We start from the raw sequence: 19,813 nt of genomic DNA on the forward strand, positions 1-19,813 counted from the left end.
CTGGCAGGAGCGCCCCGCCAGGCTGCACGCGCGCGCGCGCAGGGGGGTGACATAAAAGCCGCGGCCGCGCGGAGACGCGGAGTTCGCCCACCGCGCGCCCCAGCAGCGGCTGCACCATGCACGTGAACGGCAAAGTGGCGCTGGTGACCGGCGCGGCGCAGGGCATAGGCAGAGCCTTTGCAGAGGCGCTGCTGCTCAAGGGCGCCAAGGTAAGCCCGGCGCCCGGCCTCGGAAACTCCTGCCCACCCACCCGCTGGGAGACTCGCCCCGCCGCGCCGCACCGCCGGGGGTGCGCCGCGGAGATTTGGGAGGCCGACCCGAGTGCCCGCTCTGCCACTTGCAAAATTTGCCGAAGCCGAGGCTGTGTGCAGACCTCGAAAAGTGGCTGGGCGGGAACCCGAACCTAATTGCCACGGTTCAGGTCCAGGAGGGGACCCTCTTGTGTGTTTCTTGTTTGTCCGTCTCTTTCACGGGCTGCGCAGGCCCGCGATTCCTCTCCTCTCGTCTATAGGTAGCGCTGGTGGATTGGAATCTCGAAGCAGGTGTACAGTGTAAAGCTGCCCTGGATGAGCAGTTTGAACCTCAGAAGACTCTGTTCATCCAGTGCGATGTGGCTGACCAGCAGCAGCTGAGAGGTAAGACAGGAGAATCAACCTATCAACTGGGAACACGCCCTGAGCAAGCGACAACCTGAAGGCCGCCGGGCCAGGGGTTCCTGGGTGCCGCCTCTGCTGCCTCCTCGAGAGCAGCTACTTTGAAGCTCCAAAAGACAGTTTGAACTGATAGGTTTCCCTCTGACAGCCCAACAACTGTAAAACGTAACAGAAAGGCAAGACTGCTGGAGAAATCCTTTTAATGTAGTCATTTGGCAGCACTTAATGTAATCAAAATTCCTTTATGTATTCCAAGACAGTGCTGCTGCAGTAATTATTAAATGGTGGAAACTGCAGACAAAACTTGGAAAGTTAGAGTAGGCTGAGACTGTGACAAACAGCTTCTCCCAGAAAGCTGGAGTCCAGTGACAATCCAATGTGGCAGTGTTTTTCTTTTAAACATATCAGAATACAAGTCCAAGGATCATCATCACAGAAGTGATAGATGCTTTTGACCAGTTGTTTAATCTGGCTTTTCCCCCAACGAGATGGTACTTTAAAATAATAATAGTAATCATAATAAGCTGTACAGTGTTAGAATGTAGTGGAAACATCTCTATCAGCCTTTCCTCATGCTTTCCTGTTTCCGGCTACTCACTTAAAATAGACCAATCTACTTGTGAAATATCAGGGGCAATATTGGCATACACAATAAACAGCTTTGATTATACAGCTGTTTATTTTTTTGTAAACCTGTTGGAGAATTTGAGAGTACCCCAATAAACTTACAGGAAACAAAAATTCTGGAGAAAATCCAGAAAAGTAAAATATTTGTATTTCACAAGTTTTATTCAAAGAGACTGAGTAAATTATTAGGCACTTTTAAATCAAGGGGACCGAAAACTGTTGTAAATCTTATTCCCCCCTGTTCTTAAAGGGACATCAAATGTAAATTTATTTTTAAATTTTAAAATATTCTGCAAGAGAATGAAAATGAATTGATATGTTAGAAGGGAGTGGTGTACCTACAGTTAAGAGAAATTGTTTTAAAGGAAATTACATCATTGAAATCTGAAAATGCTAATGAAGACCTATCACACATATGACAAGCATGAGCAGAACAGATTTGTAAACACAATGTAAGAGGAACATATTGTGCCAGAGGGTAATTATGTTGATTGCACGTGATATTTTGGATCAAGGATAGAGCCAGGTCAAATCCCAACATTCATGCTACTGGAATAAGGAACAGTTTAGATAACCTGAAATCCATTTCTGTCTCAACTTATATGGTTTCACAAATGACATTTATCCACAATTGTTTTTCCCAGTATTTAAAATTAGTACCTTGACTATAAACACATTCCTTAAGGATAAATGATTGTGGAGGAGGAAAAAAACTCAGACACATAATGAGTGACTAGGGAAGGCATGTTGGTCATGAGAAATCCACATGTCTGGACGTCAGCATTTGTTTGCATCTCAGAAAAACATGACATTGATTCTTCCAATTTCAGGATTTAATGATGCCTACAACTTTTACAACTGTTTGGACATTTGGAAACCATAAAAATATGAGGAGAAAAGGTTCTTGGAGATGATCTAGACATAACTTACTTTACAAATGAACAAATTGCAGCCAAGAGAGTTTAGATAAATCATAAAGAGTACCCAGCATAAATATGTCAGCAAGAGCTAGACTATAAGTTGCTTCAGGCTGGAATGCAATGGGGTGTCAGAAAACAAGATGGTATACTATACATTGGTAAGGCCAGAGTATAAGAAATACAGTGGAAAACAGCATGAGGAAAGAAAATTGAAGGGGAAATTAGACATACATATTTAACACCCTCATTTTCCAAAATGTGGAGGTTGTTTAACATACTAAGAATGGAAGGAGAAAAAAAAATACTGGGGGACCTTTTCTGAACCCAATTTGAGATCTTAAGAAACAGTTTTAAAATTCCATGAAAAAATAAACAGTTTGTATTTTGTTGACCTTTCATTCCAGTACAGTGAGTGTAAAAGGTGCATATTAGAATTGAAAATGTTTTTAGCAATTAACTAGCATAGTAATTTATCCACATGGGAACTGATTAATCCACATCTTCCCCAATATGTCTAGTGGATGTTAATGATTGTATGAATTTATTTCAATCAAAATAAAGTTTATGCCAATCTACTTTTTTTAAAGGACTACATATGGTGGCCTAGAGATTTGAGAGTACATTTCTGTCATATAGAAAAACAATCACAATTTTTATCCGAAGTGTAAAGTAAGAGAAATAGAATGAATGATCAAAGGCCCAGGGAAAGAGTTTAAATCAAGTAGAACTATGTCAAAGGCTACTTTGAGAAACAGTAGATGTAATTGGACAGTGTAATGAAAGACATTCATGCCTCAGAATTCATGCCAACTTTATCCTGTTTGAGCATAGTTTTATACAAACCAGTAATTTGAAGTAGTAATAATAGTGAGAAAGAAGAACAAAATAGTAAACATCGAAGTTTCAGTAATCAAATAAAATCAACTGAATGAAAAGTAGACATTTACTAAGGTATAGAAACCCCCCAACATATGCATAACAGATCTAAATACACAAGAATGCTTGTGTTTATATAATACTTTATGAATTTAATGTGGCTTATAGAAAAGGATATTTACTATAGTCTAAGCTACAGGGACTAAAAGATGTTGCTTGCCCTAACTGACTTCAAGGAGTTCTTAGCTTAGGATGCTCAGTTCTCTAAAAGTTACCAATTATAGAACTTCAATGTGCATACAGATCATTCAAGGATATGTTAAAGTTAAGATTATTATTCAGTTCGTCTGTAGTGTCTGCAAAATTCTGCACTCTTACCATGCTGCTAGTCCACAAACCACTCTTAGCAGATTGATGCTGCTAGTCCACAAACCACACACTGAGAAGCAATGAATTAAGACACAGCTCATAAGTATAATGTTTACTATGAGGATAAACTAAAATTCCACCCATAGCATAGGACATGATTTCAATGTATACGTGGAAAATAAGAATGATCAATAATATATATTTTTTTAAATCAGACACTTTTAGAAAAGTTGTAGACCACTTTGGAAGATTGGACATTTTGGTCAATAATGCTGGAGTGAATAATGAGAAAAACTGGGAAAAAACTCTGCAAATAAATTTGGTGAGTTAACTATGTTTTTTTGCCTGCAATTATTTAATAACATGATGTTTATAAAGAAAAAAATGTTCTTGGTATCACAGAAACCAAATGGCCTACAATGTAGAAAAAAAAGGAAGTTACAGAAAGCTAGAGAAAAGCATTTCCTTTTATAAAAAGGAAGAAATTCAATTATGAGAGTAACTCTTCTTAAAATATTAGAAAGAGGCATGAATAAAATCTCATTGATTGCTTAACTCAGGGCTTGGCAGACTATGACCTGCAGGATGAAGTGGCCTGCCAACTGTTTTGGTATGACCTGCAGGCTAAAAATACCTTTTATATTTTTAAATAGTTGAGACATTCAAAAGAAGAATAACATGAATACATGAAATTCAAATTTCAGTGTCTATAAAGTTTTATTGGAACGCAGTCACTCATTTAAGTACTGTTAATGGCTATTTTCATGCTACAGGGGAAAAGTTGAATAGCTGTAACAAAGGTCCTATGGCATGCAATGAGTAAAATATTTACAATCTGGCCCTTGACAGAAAAAGCTTGTCAACCATTGACTAATTTATTTAAAAATAAATCTTAATTAAATGCCAATAATGTAACAGAAAAGAATGTTAAAGTGACAGTTGCACTTTGTAACTAGTAGGAGTTTTTATCCTGAAAGTTTGTGGTTCGTGTGTGTAAAAATCAAACTTTAACTAAAACAAAATGTCAGATAGGCTGTGCCTGGGGTCACCCTACCCTTGCTAAGGTCATCCTTATGACTTGCAAAGCAGGTAACTGTAAAGTACAATGTGGCCACTGTGTGTGTATAAAGGTACAGGGAGTGGCCTCCTACTTCATGATATCTTCCTAGTAGATTATGAACTCCATAAAAACAAGAACTGGGTTATGTTTTTTTTTTTGTTTCCCTCCCAGTAATCAATGCAGTATCTTGAAGATAGTGTTTAGTCAATAAATTTTTGGCTTAAATTGAAATGCTCATGAGTAATTACCTAACTGCTATAATAACTTGATAGAGGCAATGAGGATGACACTACTTCATGAAAGAGTTAATTCTGTCAGTCCTACCTTGAGAAGAATACAAAATTGCTCTCTAAACTTGACAGATATTTTTCTTTTATCTTTTTTTACATTTTAAAATTATATTTATTGGTTTTTCTTTTTCAACTATTAGGTTCAGGGTGTACATGTGCAGATTTGTTACACTGGTAAATTGTGTGTCATTGAGGTTTGGTGTACAGAGGACTTCATCACCCAGATAGTGGTCACAGCACCCCATAGTTTTTCCACTATCACTCTCCTTCCACCCTCCATCCCCGAGTAGACCTTGGTGCTGGTTGCTCCCCGATTTGTGAATATGAATATATGTGCTCAATGTTTAGTTCCCACGTGTGACTGAGAACATGAGGTGGTAATTTGGTTTTCTGATCCTGCAGTAATATGCTTCGGATAATGGCCTCCAGCTACATCCATGTTGCTGCAACGAACATGATTTCCTTTTCATGGCTGCACAGTGTTCCACGCTGTATATGTACCCATTTTCTTTATCCAGTCCACCACTGATGGGCACCTAGATTGATTCTATGTCTTTGCTATTGTGAATAGTGTTGTGATAACATATGAGTGCTGTGCCTTTTTGGTAGAATGATTTATGTTCCTTTGAGTACATACCCAGTAATGGGGTTGCTGGGTTGAATGGTAGCTCTGTTTTAAGTTCTTTAAGAAAGCTCCAAAATATACACCTGTTACTTTTATTTTTTACTTTTTAATGATAGCCTTTCTGACTGGTGTGAAATAGTATTTGAGTTTGGTTCTGATTTGACTTTCTCTGATGATTAGTGATATTGAGCATTTTTTATGTTGTTGGCCCTGTGTGTGTCTGTCTTCTTCTGAGAAGTGTTTATGTCCTTTGCCCATCATTTAATGGGTTGTTCTGTTTTTCTTTTTTAAAGTTCCTTATATATTCTGTGTATTAGACCTTTGTCAGGTTCATAGTTTGCAAATATTTTCCCCAGTTCTGTAGGTTATCTGTTTAGCACTTTAATGGTTTTTTTTGCTGTGCAGAAGCTCTTTATAAAGTTCAATTCGCTCCCATCTATTTTTGGTTTTGTCACAATTGCTTTTAGAGACTTTGTCATGAGATCTTTGCCATGGCCTGTGTTCAGAAAGGTTTTTGTGTGTGTGTGTGTGATTTCTTCTTGGATTTTTATAGTTTTAGGTTTTACATTTAAGTCTTTAATTCATCTTGAGTTGATTTTTTTAAATGATGTAAGGTAGGGGTCCAGTTTCAATCTTCTGCATATGGCTACCTGCTTATCTCAACACCATTTATTGAAACAAGCATCCTTTCCCCATGTTTGTTTTTGTCCATTTTGTCAAAGATCAGATGATTGTAGGTATACAGCTTTATTTCTGGCTTCCGCATTCTGTTCCATTGGTCTGTGTATCTGCTTATGAACCAGTACCATGCTGTTTTGGTTACTGTAGCCTTGTATAGTTTGAAGTCGAGTAGTGTGATGCCTCCAGCTTTGTTCATTTTACTTAGGATTGCTTTGGCTATTCTGACTAATTTTGGATTCCGTATGAATTTTAGAATAGTTTTTTTTTTTAATTCTGTGGAAATGATGATGGTAGTTTGATAGGAAGAGCACTGAATCTGTAAATGGCTTTGGACAGTATGACCATTTTAACAATATTGATTCTTCCTATCCATGAACATGGAATGTTTCTTCATTTAACAATGTCATCTCTGATTCCTTTCAGCAGTGTTTTATAATTCTCATTGTAGAGATCTTTCCTCACTGGTCAGTTGTATTCATAGGTATTTTATTTTATTTTATTTTATTTTGTGGCTATTGTAAATGGCATTCTTGATTTGCCTCTCAGCTTGGACATTATTGGTGTTTGGAAATATTGCTGATATTTGTACATTAGTTTTATATCCTGAAATTTAACTGAAATTGTTTGTCAGTTCTAAGAGCTTTTGGGGCACAGACTATGGGGTTTTCTAGATATAGAATCATATCGTTTGCAAAAAAAGAGTTTGACTTCCTCTCTTCCTATTTAGATGCCCTTTATTTCTTTCTCTTGCCAGATTGCTCTGGCTTGGAGTTCCAGTACTATGTTGAATAGGAGTAGTGAGAGTGGGCACCCTTGTCTTGTTTCAGCTGTCAAGGGGAATGCTTCCAGCTTCTTCCTACTCAGTGTGATGTTGGCTTTATGTTACTTCATGTTTGAATGTTACATCATTCAGGACTTTTTAATGTGAAAGGATGTAGTTTTACCTAAAATCTTTTCATCAAGAAAGAATATTCTATTTTACAGTATGAATACCCTCCTTGCAGTTCTTTTAAAACTTTTTATCTAGTGTACCTGGTTCGTTATATTTGAAAACAACTTGAAACTGTCAAATTTGTCTCAAAATCTTTTTGCGATTCTAATTGCAAACATACACACATGTGTGTGGAGAGAGCTGACAGCTGATTTTCCTAAGTTGAGACAGTTCTGTGATCTTCTTCTACTTTAGGAGAAATGTAGTGAAATGAAATATTCTGACTGGGAATATGTGCAAATAGGAAAGTCTGGAAGACCAGGGGAATTTTATTGTGATTCTTTAGTTATAACTAACAGCCCTAGTTCCTTCTCCATTGAAATTTAGCCAGCCTTTATTTTTCTTGGGACTCTCCTGATCTAGGCCACTTTTTAGCTTACCATCAGAAACTGATGACATATGTTTACATGGAGAAAACACCAATGTGTTTTGTTTGTAACACATTTTTAAGTAAAATTGTTACCAATATCTTACTTAAAAAACATGTTACTTCCCCTCCTACCTAAACGCATTGCAAGAGTAGAGTATGACGAATTATTATCCTTCCAACTTGATTATCTCTGTCACTGTAATGGAAATATTTGTGTGTAGTGTACATAATCCTTTTTAAAAACTCTTCTCTGGATTTAATTTGATTCCTTGGGTCCTTGTGCGTGTTTTTCTTGTATTACTGCCCATGTCAGATAGCTACCTCTTAAAGGACATTACCATATATTTCTCCCTCTTCTGAAATATTATACAACATACTTATACCAGACTCATAGGGCTTACCGTTTTTTTTTTTAATTTTACTAGAATTGTTTTAATATATATGTAATTCATGCTAGTAAACCACAAATTCTTTCAAGGCAGAAAACTATTGTTTCGTGTCCTTATAGATGTTAGTTAATAGTTATCGGGTCAACTGCCATTACCTGTATATGACATATTGCATACATGAGAGTATTCACTTCTATGTTTCAGGACATTGCTTTCCAAATACATTAGTGCTTCCAAACAGTATCATCTGTCCTTCTACTTTTACTCCTTATCACATTTCCTCCTTATTTTTCACTTTGCTGATCTCATCCCTCTTCCCATACAAGGAACACACTAAGCCTCTTCCTAGTCTTCTGTTTCCGTTAGGCTAGTTTATACTTCCTCCTTAGTTGGAGGCCAACAACAGCAGCATTATTTATAGCTGTTCAGAACACATAAGAAATGTTCAGGAAAGAATGAGTCTTTGCAAAACTATCAACAATTAGTCTTTGCCAACTATCGATGCTGGCAATTGGGCTGGTAAACTTAACTTTGACTGTTGGTATGGTAATTCTGTCATGTACTTTTGTAACTTTCTGAAGTTTCAATAAACCTAAATGTATTCATCCCAACTCATCTGAAACTTATACTCTAATTTTGACATTTAACTAATAGATGTTGAATCCCTTAACCCATTTATGCCAGAGGTTGCAATTTTTTTTGTCTTTTCATGAGTGAAAAATCAGACCTTGGTGATGACTTTGAGCAGGAGGATCTAAACAACTCTCACACGCTTAGCATTCCAATAATGGAACACTAGGCATAAGTAGGTTAATATAGTCAAATAAGATTTAAACAAAATAGATGACTATTGCTGGACATTTTGTTTTTCAGAAGTGTACTTATTGACTAGATTTGCATTGGGAAAGATATTTATTTGGGATTAGTCAAAATTAGAATCCAATCCTAAATCTATAGTTTATGAACTGTTATTTAATTTCTATCATCTTGAATTTCCAAGGGGGGAAGGTGACACCCTATCTCTAATGACTGTTACACTTAAGTAAACCATAGTGTATGTGAAGCATCCAGCACAGTGCCACTGCATAGAAAATATTCAGTAAATTGCACTTCCATTCCAGAGCATCAAAATCATTTTCTGGCCAGGCACGGTGGCTCATGCCTGTAATCCCAACACTTTGGGAACCTGAGGAAGGCGGATCAGTTGATGTCAGGAGTTTGAGATCATCTAGCCAACATGGTGAAACCCCGTCTCCACTAAACACACACACACACACACACACACACACACACACACACACACACACAAATTAGCCCAGCCTGGTGGTATACACCTATAGTCCCAGCTACAACAGGAGGCTGATGCAGGAGAATCACTTTAGCCCAGGAGATGGAGGTTGCACTGAGCTAAGATTGTGCCACTGCAGTCCATCCTGGGCAACCCTGTCTCAAAAAATAATAATAAATAAACTACATTTTCTCACTCTCTCATTTTATTCCATATACATTCCTCTGCCCTCCTTTAGCTCCAATGAGGAGTTGAAGAAGTGGATGGAGCCTTGTTATCAAATATGTTCTCTTTTCTTGGCCCCTAAGGATGTCGATTAGAAACTGCACTAGTACTATTTGCTGCAACTGGTACACTATAATTGAAAGGTCCAGTTACCTATGCATAGTTAGGCAGAGTTTGCCAAATTGTAAGTTGCTCAAGTAAAGGGCAAGACAATCATAACCCCTAAAACATGCAAAAATGAGAAAATTTTGAACATGAAAAAATGATGGATGAAAAGGAATTTAGAAAAAATCATCAGCTATATTAGTATTTCTTGAAAGCTGGGCTGAAGAAAACACAGGGAACCTGAAAAGCAAAGTTGCATGATTTATGTACCAGAACTTTTTTTTTAAAAAAAAAACAACAGTATAGTGCAAGAACCATAAATAAACTCAGAGGAATGCCAGTGTGGAGGAAGATGAGATGGGGGAAATGGCGAAATCACAGATTGGAAATGTCAGTAGTGAAAAACTTGAGTGGGCGGGTAGAGAGAGAAAGAGAGAGAGAGAGAGAGAGAGAGAGGAGAGTTACAAGAAGACATGGAGCCTGATAAGATAAACAAGGAGGCTATTACCATTTATTCATTTATCTTTATTACTAGAGAATTGTTCCCATTAGAGGGGAATTTATGAGAGTGATTTTAAGTTATAGCATGTTTTAATTAGTAGAAGAAAAAAGTTAAGATTCAGAATACAACACAATAACAATTTCATTTCATTATTACATATAAAAGCTGTCTTTTCGTAACCAAAAATATCAACTAATCATTTGTTAATTAGACCATTTTGTCAATAATTGAATTTTTAAAATTCTCTGGGTGAAATTAGACACAAGATATTCTTCTCTTTAGGAGTCAATTACAAAATTTAACTTCCTTCACAAAATAGTTAAAATGATACTATAGATTTCAGTTATTTTTTTGTTTGCATCTAGAAATGTCTGTAATTTTAATTTTTTCTATGTGCTTGATATTATAATGACATAATCTATAAGATACATAAACATTGCTAAGAACAAAAAAATTTTAAACACTTTATGGTTTTCTAACAATTTTTCTAATATGTTTTATAGATACACATGCATATATAATCTAGATTAAGGAATAAATTGTTATCATAATTGAGGAAAAGTGAAAAGTATCATTTTTACACAGCCAAAGCCTTAGACCCTGTCTTTATTTTTTTTTTACCTGTTTTTTTTTTTTATTGCATTTTAGGTTTTGGGATACATGTGCAGAACATGCAAGATAGTACACACGTGGCAGTATGATTTGCTGTCTTCCTCCCCTTCACCCACATCTAGCATTTCTCCCCATGCTATCCCTCCCCAGCTCCCCGCCACCACTGTCCCTCCCCTATTCCCACCAATAGACCCCAGTGTGTGGTACTCACCTCTCTGTGTCCATGTGTTCTCATTGTTCATCACCTGCCTATGAGTGAGAATATGCGGTATTTCATTTTCTGTTCTTTTTTTTTTAATTGCATTTTAGGTTTTGGGGTACATGTGCAGAACATGCAAGATAGTTGCATAGGTACACACATGGCAGTGTGTTCTGCTGCCTTCCTCCCCTTCACTCACATTTGGCATTTCTCCCCAGGGTACCCCTCCCCAGCTCCCCCCCACCTGCTGTCCCTCCCCTATTCCCCCAATAGACCCTAGTGTGTAGTACTTCCTTCCCTGTGTCCATGTGTTCTCATTTTTCATCACCCGCCTATGAGTGAGAATATGTGGTAATTCATTTTCTGTTCTTGTGTCAGTTTGCTGAGAATGATGTTCTCCAGATTCATCCTTGTCCCTACAAAGGACACGAACTCATCATTTTTGATTGCTGCATAATATTCCATGGTGTATATGTGCCACATTTTCCCAGTCCAGTCTATCATCAATGGGCATTTGGGTTGGTTCCAGGTCTTTGCTATTGTAAACAGTGCTGCAATGAACATTCGTGTGCCTATGTCCTTATAGTAGAATGATTTATAGTCCTTTGGATATATACCCAGTAATGAGATTGCTGGGTCAAATGGAATTTCTATTTCTAAGGCCTTGAGGAATCGCCACACTGTCTTCCACAATGGTTGAACTAATTTACACTCCCACCAACAGTGTAAAAGTGTTCCTATTTCTCCACATCCTCTCCAGCATCTGTTGTCTCCAGATTTTTTAATGATCGCCATTCTAACTGGCATGAGATGGTATCTCAATGTGGTTTTGATTTGCATCTCTCTAATGAGCAGTGATGATGAGCATTTTTTCATATGTTTGTTGGCCTCATGTATGTCTTCTTTTGTAAAGTGTCTGTTCATATCCTTTGCCCATTTTTGAATGGGCTGGTTAGTTTTTTTCCTGTAAATCTGTTTGAGTTCTTTGTAAATTCTGGATATCAGCCCTTTGTCAGATGGGTAAACTGCAAAGATTTTTTCCCATTCTGTTGGTTGCCAATTCACTCTAGTGACTGTTTCTTTTGCCGTGCAGAAGCTGTGGAGTTTCATTAGGTCCCGTTTGTCTATTTTGGCTTTTGTTGCCAGTGCTTTTGGTGTCTTAGTCATGAAGTCCTTGCCTACTCCTATGTCCTGAATGGTTTTGCCTAGATTTTCTTCTAGGGTTTTTATGGTGCCAGGTCTTATGTTTAAGTTTTTAATCCATCTGGAGTTAATTTTAGTGTCAGGTGTCAGGAAGGGGTCCAGTTTCTGCTTTCTGCACATGGCTAGCCAGTTTTCCCAACACCATTTATTAAACAGGGAACCCTGTCTAGTAGATTGATCATTTGAACTCTTTCATTTGAAAAATTGTCCAGTTTTTAACCTGATAATGGATAAGGAACATAATTCCTTGCCTTTCTCCACCAAAGACTTAAAGATAAATATTTCTTTTTAACAAAAAATTAAAATAAACATTAAACATTCCCAAATTTTCTATCTGGCTTCCTCTTGTTCACGTTGAAAACACAACAGTGGGGTGTCAGAAAGCTGTTAATACCTGAGAATAAAAGCATAGTGCCAATACACATGAACAGAAATTCTGTTCAGACATGCTGGAGATTTCTGCAGAAACTAACAGACTCTAACTGGCTTCAGTAGTTTCAGCCATCTACATCTTTTTCTGCTTATATAAACAATTAATATTTTGGGTTTCTTTTGTAAAGGAAATCATGCAGAGATTTTATGCATTCTCCCTAAGCCTACTTAATATCAAACTGACACATGGCTTAAGTGAATAGAATCTCCAATTTCCTTTTTTTGTTCTAGAGCTACTATGAGGTAGTAGAAGTATGTCTGAATGCTTGTCAAAGAAAAAAAAAACTTCAAAAGGAATATTTTGAAATAAAAAGAAGGCAAACACGTGTGTACCCTCTGTTTCCAACTCATTGTATCATTTTCTTTACAATGCTGAAAAGCATAAAAAAATAGGAATTAAGATGTCAAAAAAAGAATTTTTTCTTTTTAAAAAGGCTGAGCTGGAAGGGATAGGGATGTTTAAATCCAAAAGGAAAACTAAGGTTTGAAATATCAATTTGATCTCACAAGGGTTTTTTTTTTTTCCTTTCTTTCTTTCTTTTGGCAGTCATTAGAATAAAAACAGGAAAAGTGCTTACACATGGATATGAGTGGCAAAACGGTAAACTCTCAAAAGGATAGCTGTAAGTAGTGATTAATACAATTTAGTGATAGACATTACTGAAGACCAGATGCCGAACTAACTGAAAATCACTACTTAAACTGGATAAAACATTTATGTGATTTCACACAACACACAATTCAGGATTGCTTGATCTTACTGGTCAATGGTATTATCAGGGCCCAGGGTCCTGTCCTTCCTTCCACCTGCCATTCTTTGTGTTGGTTTCATCTGCAGGATACTTGGAAACATGGAATGTCCTTTGAAGTTATGGATTTGTGTAGAGCAGGCAGTGTAACCATTTCTTCTTGTTTAAGAGTAACAAAAAGTTTCTCAGCAGCAACCATCCTGTTCCCATCTCTAGCAGATTGCCTCCCAGGTCTCACTGACCAAAACTGGGTCACCTGCTGGCTCTTAAACCAGCCACTGTCAAAAAGAATGAGATTTCTGTCACTGAATTAATTAATCACTGTCTGTGTCTGCGTTATATTTGAGGAGATCATCTTCCTCTGTATTATATAGAATTTTTATTAGAAAGAAAAAAGCAAAAACTGTAGGAAATCAAGAGTAAGCACAATTCTATATTCCAAGATCAAAGAGAATTAAACAGAGTAGATAAGTGTGGAATACTGAGACATGAGAACCATATGCAGAGAAAATGGGTAAATAAGTTTTGTGTCCAAAATTTAGAAAACAAGAAGAATGTATGGAATTATTGAAAATGTTAAGAATTGAATGGAAGTAACAAACATTGTTGAAATACAACTTGTAGCATAATATCTCATATTTGGGGCTGGGCGCGGTGGCTCAAGCCTGTACTCTCAGCATTTTGGGAGGCCGAGGAGGGTGGATCACGAGGTCAAGAGATCCAGACCATCCTGGTCAACATGGTGAAACCCCATCTCTACTAAAAATACAAAAAATTAGCTGGGCATGGTGGCGCGTGCCTGTAATCCCAGCTACTCAGGAGGCTGAGGCAGGAGAATTGCCTGAACCCAGGAGGCGGAGGTTGCAGTGAGCCGAGATCGCGCCATTGCACTCCAGCCTGGGTAAGGAGCGAAACTCCGTCTCAAAAAAGAAAATTTCATATTTGGCAACTAAGTGAAGTTTCGCATATATATGACAAGCTCCACAATGATTAGGCAAACAGAATCCACGGTTAATGACTAGCTTCAGAAACAAAGCTCTTTTAAAATATTTCATTGATAATATTTACAGAAATCTCCGGAGGTATCTGGAATCGCTATAAAAACTTTGGTGTTAGGGGTCCAAAGTGGCTCCCGCCGGAGGTCATGGTGCTCGCGAAGGCGAGGTCATCAGTTCAAGGCTAACCTGAGCAACCTCATAAGCTCAAACGGATTGGCAAAAAAAAAAAAAAAAAAAAACTTTGGTGTGTGAAAATACGGTAAAGGATAATGACTACATTTCTTTTCTCTCTTGTGCCTCTGGATCAGGTTTCTGTTATCAGTGGAACCTATCTGGGCTTGGATTACATGAGTAAGCAAAATGGAGGTGAAGGAGGCATCATTATCAATATGTCATCTTTAGCAGGTAAGGGCAATTATTACATTAAATGTCACATTTTCTTACTGGTAATTTGGACCACAAAAACAAATCTTCAAAGTATATTTATTATCAACTCAAGTTTGAAATGAAAAATCTGATTTTTTATAGTTCCACGGAGTTTTCTATTGCATAATGTCACAAGTTTGAAAAATATGTTTGTATTATTTTAACTTGTGGCTTTTAAGATTATCTTACTGCAGTACTGTTTGAAAATATATGTGTATATTTTTCAGAGTTACTGTTTTTCAAAGGTTGTTGCGAGATGCCTAAGCAATAATGCATGGGAAAGCACTTTTGGCAAAGTAAAAGGCACTAATGTGAAGTTAAGGTGTCTCTGCTCCCATGTGATTTTAGTAAGAGTGTGTAATTTTAAAATATGGTATAAATCATAGTTAAGATATGTTAAATTAATAATAAAGCCAAACATGCCATGACTTACATCTAATATAAGCATATTCCTTACTCGTCCATCAGTCCAAAACAAGGTCCTTGTTGCAGGTACCTCTTCTGTGTGCAGACACTTGAGATCCTGGCTAGCAGAAGTTCTGCTATCTTTAGCAGGGAGCTCCCAAACTTACTCCAGAACTGGTGGATTCATTTGCCTCTAGAAGAGAGAGAAAAGAAACATGGAGGAGGCATGGCTACTCTTTGAAAAACCCAAAGTTGAATAATGGCAGACATTATTCTGCTCACATTTCAGTATAGAACTTGAGCTTACATTTTACCTAACTATAAGAGAATCTGTCTGGGAAATGCAGTCTAGATGTGTGCCTAAGAGAAGCATGGATTTCAGACGGCAGCTAATCATCTTTCCCACGGCATGCAATCCTAAACTATATTTTTTTCAGAGCAGTATGATTTAGTATCAGCTGATATCTTATCCCTCAATACTAGCTTTAAACTTGTGACTGGATTTTTTGGAGCAACTGAGTCAAGTAACTTTACTTTTTCAAACTCTAGGAAAAAATCATCAATGGCTCTTGAATAGTTCAAATGAAATTGTGAGGTTTAGGAAGTCTGATCAATATGGACAGCAAATCTAAGCTGTGTCCAAAAAAGTGAGGCTTTTTAAAATTATCTTCTTGGTTTTAGTGTGGTGATTTGAAAATAGAAATTTCAGCCCCATGCCCACCCCAACTTGGCATCCCAGCTCCACTGATTTGGGAAGTTGGGTTTGGAGGTACCTGAGACTGAACCGCTGTCTATTTCTCAGTCTTTTTCTCACCCCTCTAGGAATGATTGTAAGATGGCCCTTTCACATCACTGTATAAAGCTGCCGCCAAAGGATATTTAGAAGTCTCCTTTAGAAGTTCTCAAAAATAAACTAGCATCTCATTTTCTGGGCTGCTTAAAATCAAAATCATGTCCCTAAAGCTATTACAAACCTAATTCTATACATTTTTTCAGGGTAATCAGGTTATTTTTCCTAGTAGTACAACTACTCATAAATTATAACATTTTAATTCTAATGGTACTTTAAAAGGTGAGAGCATGGTCAATATTTTAAAGGGATATGTATTCCGGAGAGGGCCAGATGTTAAGCTGTGGGAGACTGAAACCCTAACGCAAATTAGCAAAGTTAAATCTATACTGTTTTGAAATAAAATTATAAGAAAAAAACAAGTGACTGGAGAATTAAAAAGAGATATTTAAAGTTTCCTTAAAAGTTCAAATCTTTAAAAACTTGCTGGGGCTGTGATCAAGATTGATACTTCTGTGTATTCTTTCTATAAAGCTAAGAGGGCCAGCGAAGTTTGCAGTACCACGAATATCATACAGGGAGCCCCTGTATGATATATCACCAGAGGCACTGATTTCATTCTTTGAAAGGTTGAAAGCTTCAGGGTTGGATCAGTTTAGGACGATCTGGGAGAAATTCTGTACCATACTAGGGTGCTTACATGCCCCAGAGAGCACGAATAAAGAAATGCAATGTAGTATTGCTGCCTTTTATCTGATTAAAATATTTAAATACATAATGTTATTCGTTGAGCACTGTTTACCTGGTATCATTTTAAACACTGTGCATTATCTCATTTAATCGTCACAACAACCCTGTGAGGTAAATTCTATAATTTCCATTTTGAAAATGAGGAAACTAAGGCAGGAGAAGTGTGAAATATCTTGCCTACCCTTACACATCAAGTAAGCCTCAGAGCTGGAGTTCACATGCAAATAGCCTGGTACAAGTCTTCTTAGAATTTTAATCCCTAGATTATCTATCTATCTCTAATGTCTATGAGTTTATTTGTTAATCTACCTGCATTTATCCATTTCATATATTTCATTTACTAACAGAAAAGTAAAAGAAACGGAAATCTTTTGACTTAAATAAATGCTTGCAATTTGCTAGTCTCTTCAGGTCTCGTGGGCACAGCTCTAATCTCACGGCTACATTACTAAACCTTCAGTGAAATCTTAAGCTTTCACCCTATTTGACATTTCCAGCAAAGCCCTAAAAATATTTGGGGAGCTTACCAGTGTCACAAGTCAAAACAGGCCATTAGGAAGAGCAGTTTAAGGCTTGCAATTCGATGTCCCCTTTGCTCTGCTGGCTAGGAGCTTGCTTTATCCTCCTGCTCACCCCCACCCCCAGGTATTAATCTTCTTCTTACCTATGTCAGATACAATATTTGCAACCATGTGTGGGGATTTCTCTATTCATGCAGATAAAACGATGACTTCATATAAATTCAATGAAAAAGGTTTCTTTGGTTTTAAATTACTTTCCTGGCACTGGTACAGTTTAATGAATAACATTGCATCACACACTGCTTCTCCCTCTGACTTCCTTCCCCATGTGCAAGGCAACACTACGTAAAATGGTTAAATAGCTTCAGTTTATCATGGTGCCCTCTGCTTGGTTAATTACCCTCCATTTTCAGGTCATCCTTGGCACCCTCCCTTCGCAATTTCAACCTCCACACCTCTTGTGTTTATACTGTTTCCACACCGGCCAGTGTGGACAGTCCCTGCTACTTCCTTTCTCACCCACTAACATGCCTCATCTCACAGTCTTAAAACAAATTGCCTTGTATTTTGTCAACCAACCAAGAGCCTCCAATTCTTCCCATAATGAAATTCGTTTGATAAAAATTCAGGATATTGTAATAATGGGACAAGGCAAAAGAGGCCTCCTCTATCTTCATCATTCCCTCAGAAATGGTCTCAACAATTGTATGCCCTTGAGTCATATCATGTAGAGAGAGGTGAGAGAATCAAAAACATCTTTGAGGAATTATCGGAGTACTTCTAATATTTGCCTACCTGTGTTTTCCATACCTTCCTTCCTCACAGATTATTTTTTCCTGTTTTTCTCCATACTGCTCACTCTATTCAAGGAATGGCTGTGGGTGATATTCAATATTCAATCCAACAGATCTATCCTCATGATCTCTGGCATGGATGCAGCTGAATCCTTCACTGTCACAGTAAAACCTTAAGTTGGCACACTGGTTTGGGTAGAGAAGTTAATGAGTAATGACCATTGACGCAGACAGAGTATCAAATGCAATTAATAGGTTCAACAAACAGGAGTAGTTAAGCAGACAGTGATTCCTCAGCAGATTGTGGGATGGGTGTGCTCTAGTCTGGAGTTCCAGAAGTTATTCTGACTGTTGTTAACCCACATGGACTTTTCAACATGAGTTTCTGTTTATAAACGTAATACACAAACAGACACTGACTTTGCCTGATGCATCCTGAACCATTAAAACAAAGTTGGAAGGAACAATAGAAGAACAAAGTCTGGTTCACTGCAGAGAATCCAATAGCTGTGCTGCCATAAAGCATCCCATAAAAGCCCAATGCACTTCTTACATATTTAATTGCCTCCAACTGTGGGAAAGGAAACGTAATTGTCACAGGGAAAGGAGCCTCTCTGCTGACCCTGCTACATATTCGGTCAGTGAGGCTGTGGGGTTCTCTGTCACTCAGTAGCATTTTGTGAGAGATACCATGAGGATCTGATTTACTCAGAAGTGAAAACGTTGGAGTCTCAAGAAAATACTTGAAAATCATAGAAAATGTTCAGCATGTCTTAAGTGACAATCCAGTGACATATCCACTTGTGCTGCTAAGTTTTATTTATGTTAAGGTAGAAGTGCTAAAATAACTATTAAATAAAAAATTAAAATTAATCAAACATATGTTGAGCATTTGCAGAAGAGAAATGGAGATGTTAAAGTAATGAGGCAAAGTTTCTTCCCCAAGGGCTGTATATTAGCGTCTCTTATCAAGATGACACAACAAAATAATTTCCATGGCATAGACTATTTAAACAGAAGCATTGGCCAGGTGTGGTGGCTCACACCTATAAACACAATGCTTTGGGAGGCCAAGGCAGGAGGATCACTTGAGGCCAGGAATTAGAGACCAGCATGGGCAACAAAGCAAGACCTCATTGCTATAAACATTTTTATTAATCAGCTGGTTGTGGTGGTGTGCACTTGTGGTCCTAGCTACTCAGGAGGCTGAGGTGGGAGAATTTCTTCAGCCCGAAAGTTCACAGCTGCAGTGAGCTATGATTGTGCTACTGCACTCCAGCCTAGGCAACATAGTGAAACCTTGTCTCTCAGAAAACTTTTTTTTTTCAAAATCCCAGAAGCATGATATTTAAGTTGCAAGGCCTTGGGACTCTAATGGCCTGGAGAATGGACTCGAATATCCAGAAATTTCAGGTGAAATAAAACATGAATCGTCTTCTTCTATCTCCTGGCCAAAAGTAAAAAAAGATCATATGATACCACTGTGTATTACTGCTCTTGTGATAAGGAAGGGGGTCTAACACATATTTGGCAACTGCTAAGCTCCAGGCATTGTGGCAAACTGTTGGCTTTATGGCCTCCACATTTAACACTTACAAGTCTCTACAATAGAGGACAATTTAATTATCTCCAAATTATAGTTGAACAATGAATCTCAAACACTTGAAAAATGTGGGAATTAGCAGTGGTAATAAAAGCAATTTTATTTTGCTCCATTTTAGCCTGTGTCATAGAATGGATGAACTGTTCCTGTGTGGTGAATCTTAAGTGCTCAGATGCCAACTGTAATGAGTATGGGAGCCACCCTTCCTGCTTAGTGCTGGCAAAGTTCTCCATGTCAGACCACAGAGACTGGTGTCCATTTTGCTGTCTTCGGGCTTAAAATAGTTAAAAAGACATATATCAGAAGCAATCAGTAGGAATGGTTACATATTTGTAAACGAGACATTCTGAAGGATAGATG

General features: G+C 37.7%; 1 protein-coding gene and 1 long non-coding RNA gene across 6 annotated transcripts in view; one reads left to right on the plus strand and one right to left on the minus strand.

The window, feature by feature from the left end:
• Positions 1-79: 79 nt before the first annotated feature.
• Positions 80-19,813, plus strand: part of HPGD (15-hydroxyprostaglandin dehydrogenase) — a 30,168-nt gene continuing 10,434 nt past the window's right edge. The window contains exons 1-5 of one of the 2 annotated variants that reach the window (XM_017970134.4): positions 80-209; positions 512-635; positions 3,661-3,767; positions 14,473-14,569; positions 15,083-18,261. In XM_017970134.4, coding sequence (XP_017825623.1) covers positions 117-209; positions 512-635; positions 3,661-3,767; positions 14,473-14,569; positions 15,083-15,192 — 531 coding nt within the window. In that variant the 5' untranslated portion in view covers positions 80-116 and the 3' untranslated portion in view covers positions 15,193-18,261. Of the gene's footprint in view, positions 210-511; positions 636-3,660; positions 3,768-14,472; positions 14,570-15,082; positions 18,262-19,813 lie in introns of those variants that run through there. The other variant, XM_002745206.7, reaches the window with a different exon arrangement.
• Positions 6,227-19,813, minus strand: part of LOC144581708 (uncharacterized) — a 187,696-nt gene continuing 174,109 nt past the window's right edge. For all 4 annotated transcript variants that reach the window (XR_013532799.1, XR_013532802.1, XR_013532801.1 and 1 more), the window contains 2 exons: positions 17,852-18,036; positions 6,227-15,188 (listed from right to left, as the gene is read on the minus strand). This is a non-coding gene — a long non-coding RNA (uncharacterized LOC144581708). The remainder of the gene's footprint in view (positions 15,189-17,851; positions 18,037-19,813) is intronic.

This window comes from Callithrix jacchus, chromosome 3 (genome assembly GCF_049354715.1).
Source record: "Callithrix jacchus isolate 240 chromosome 3, calJac240_pri, whole genome shotgun sequence".
Taxonomy (NCBI): Eukaryota; Metazoa; Chordata; class Mammalia; order Primates; family Cebidae; genus Callithrix; species Callithrix jacchus.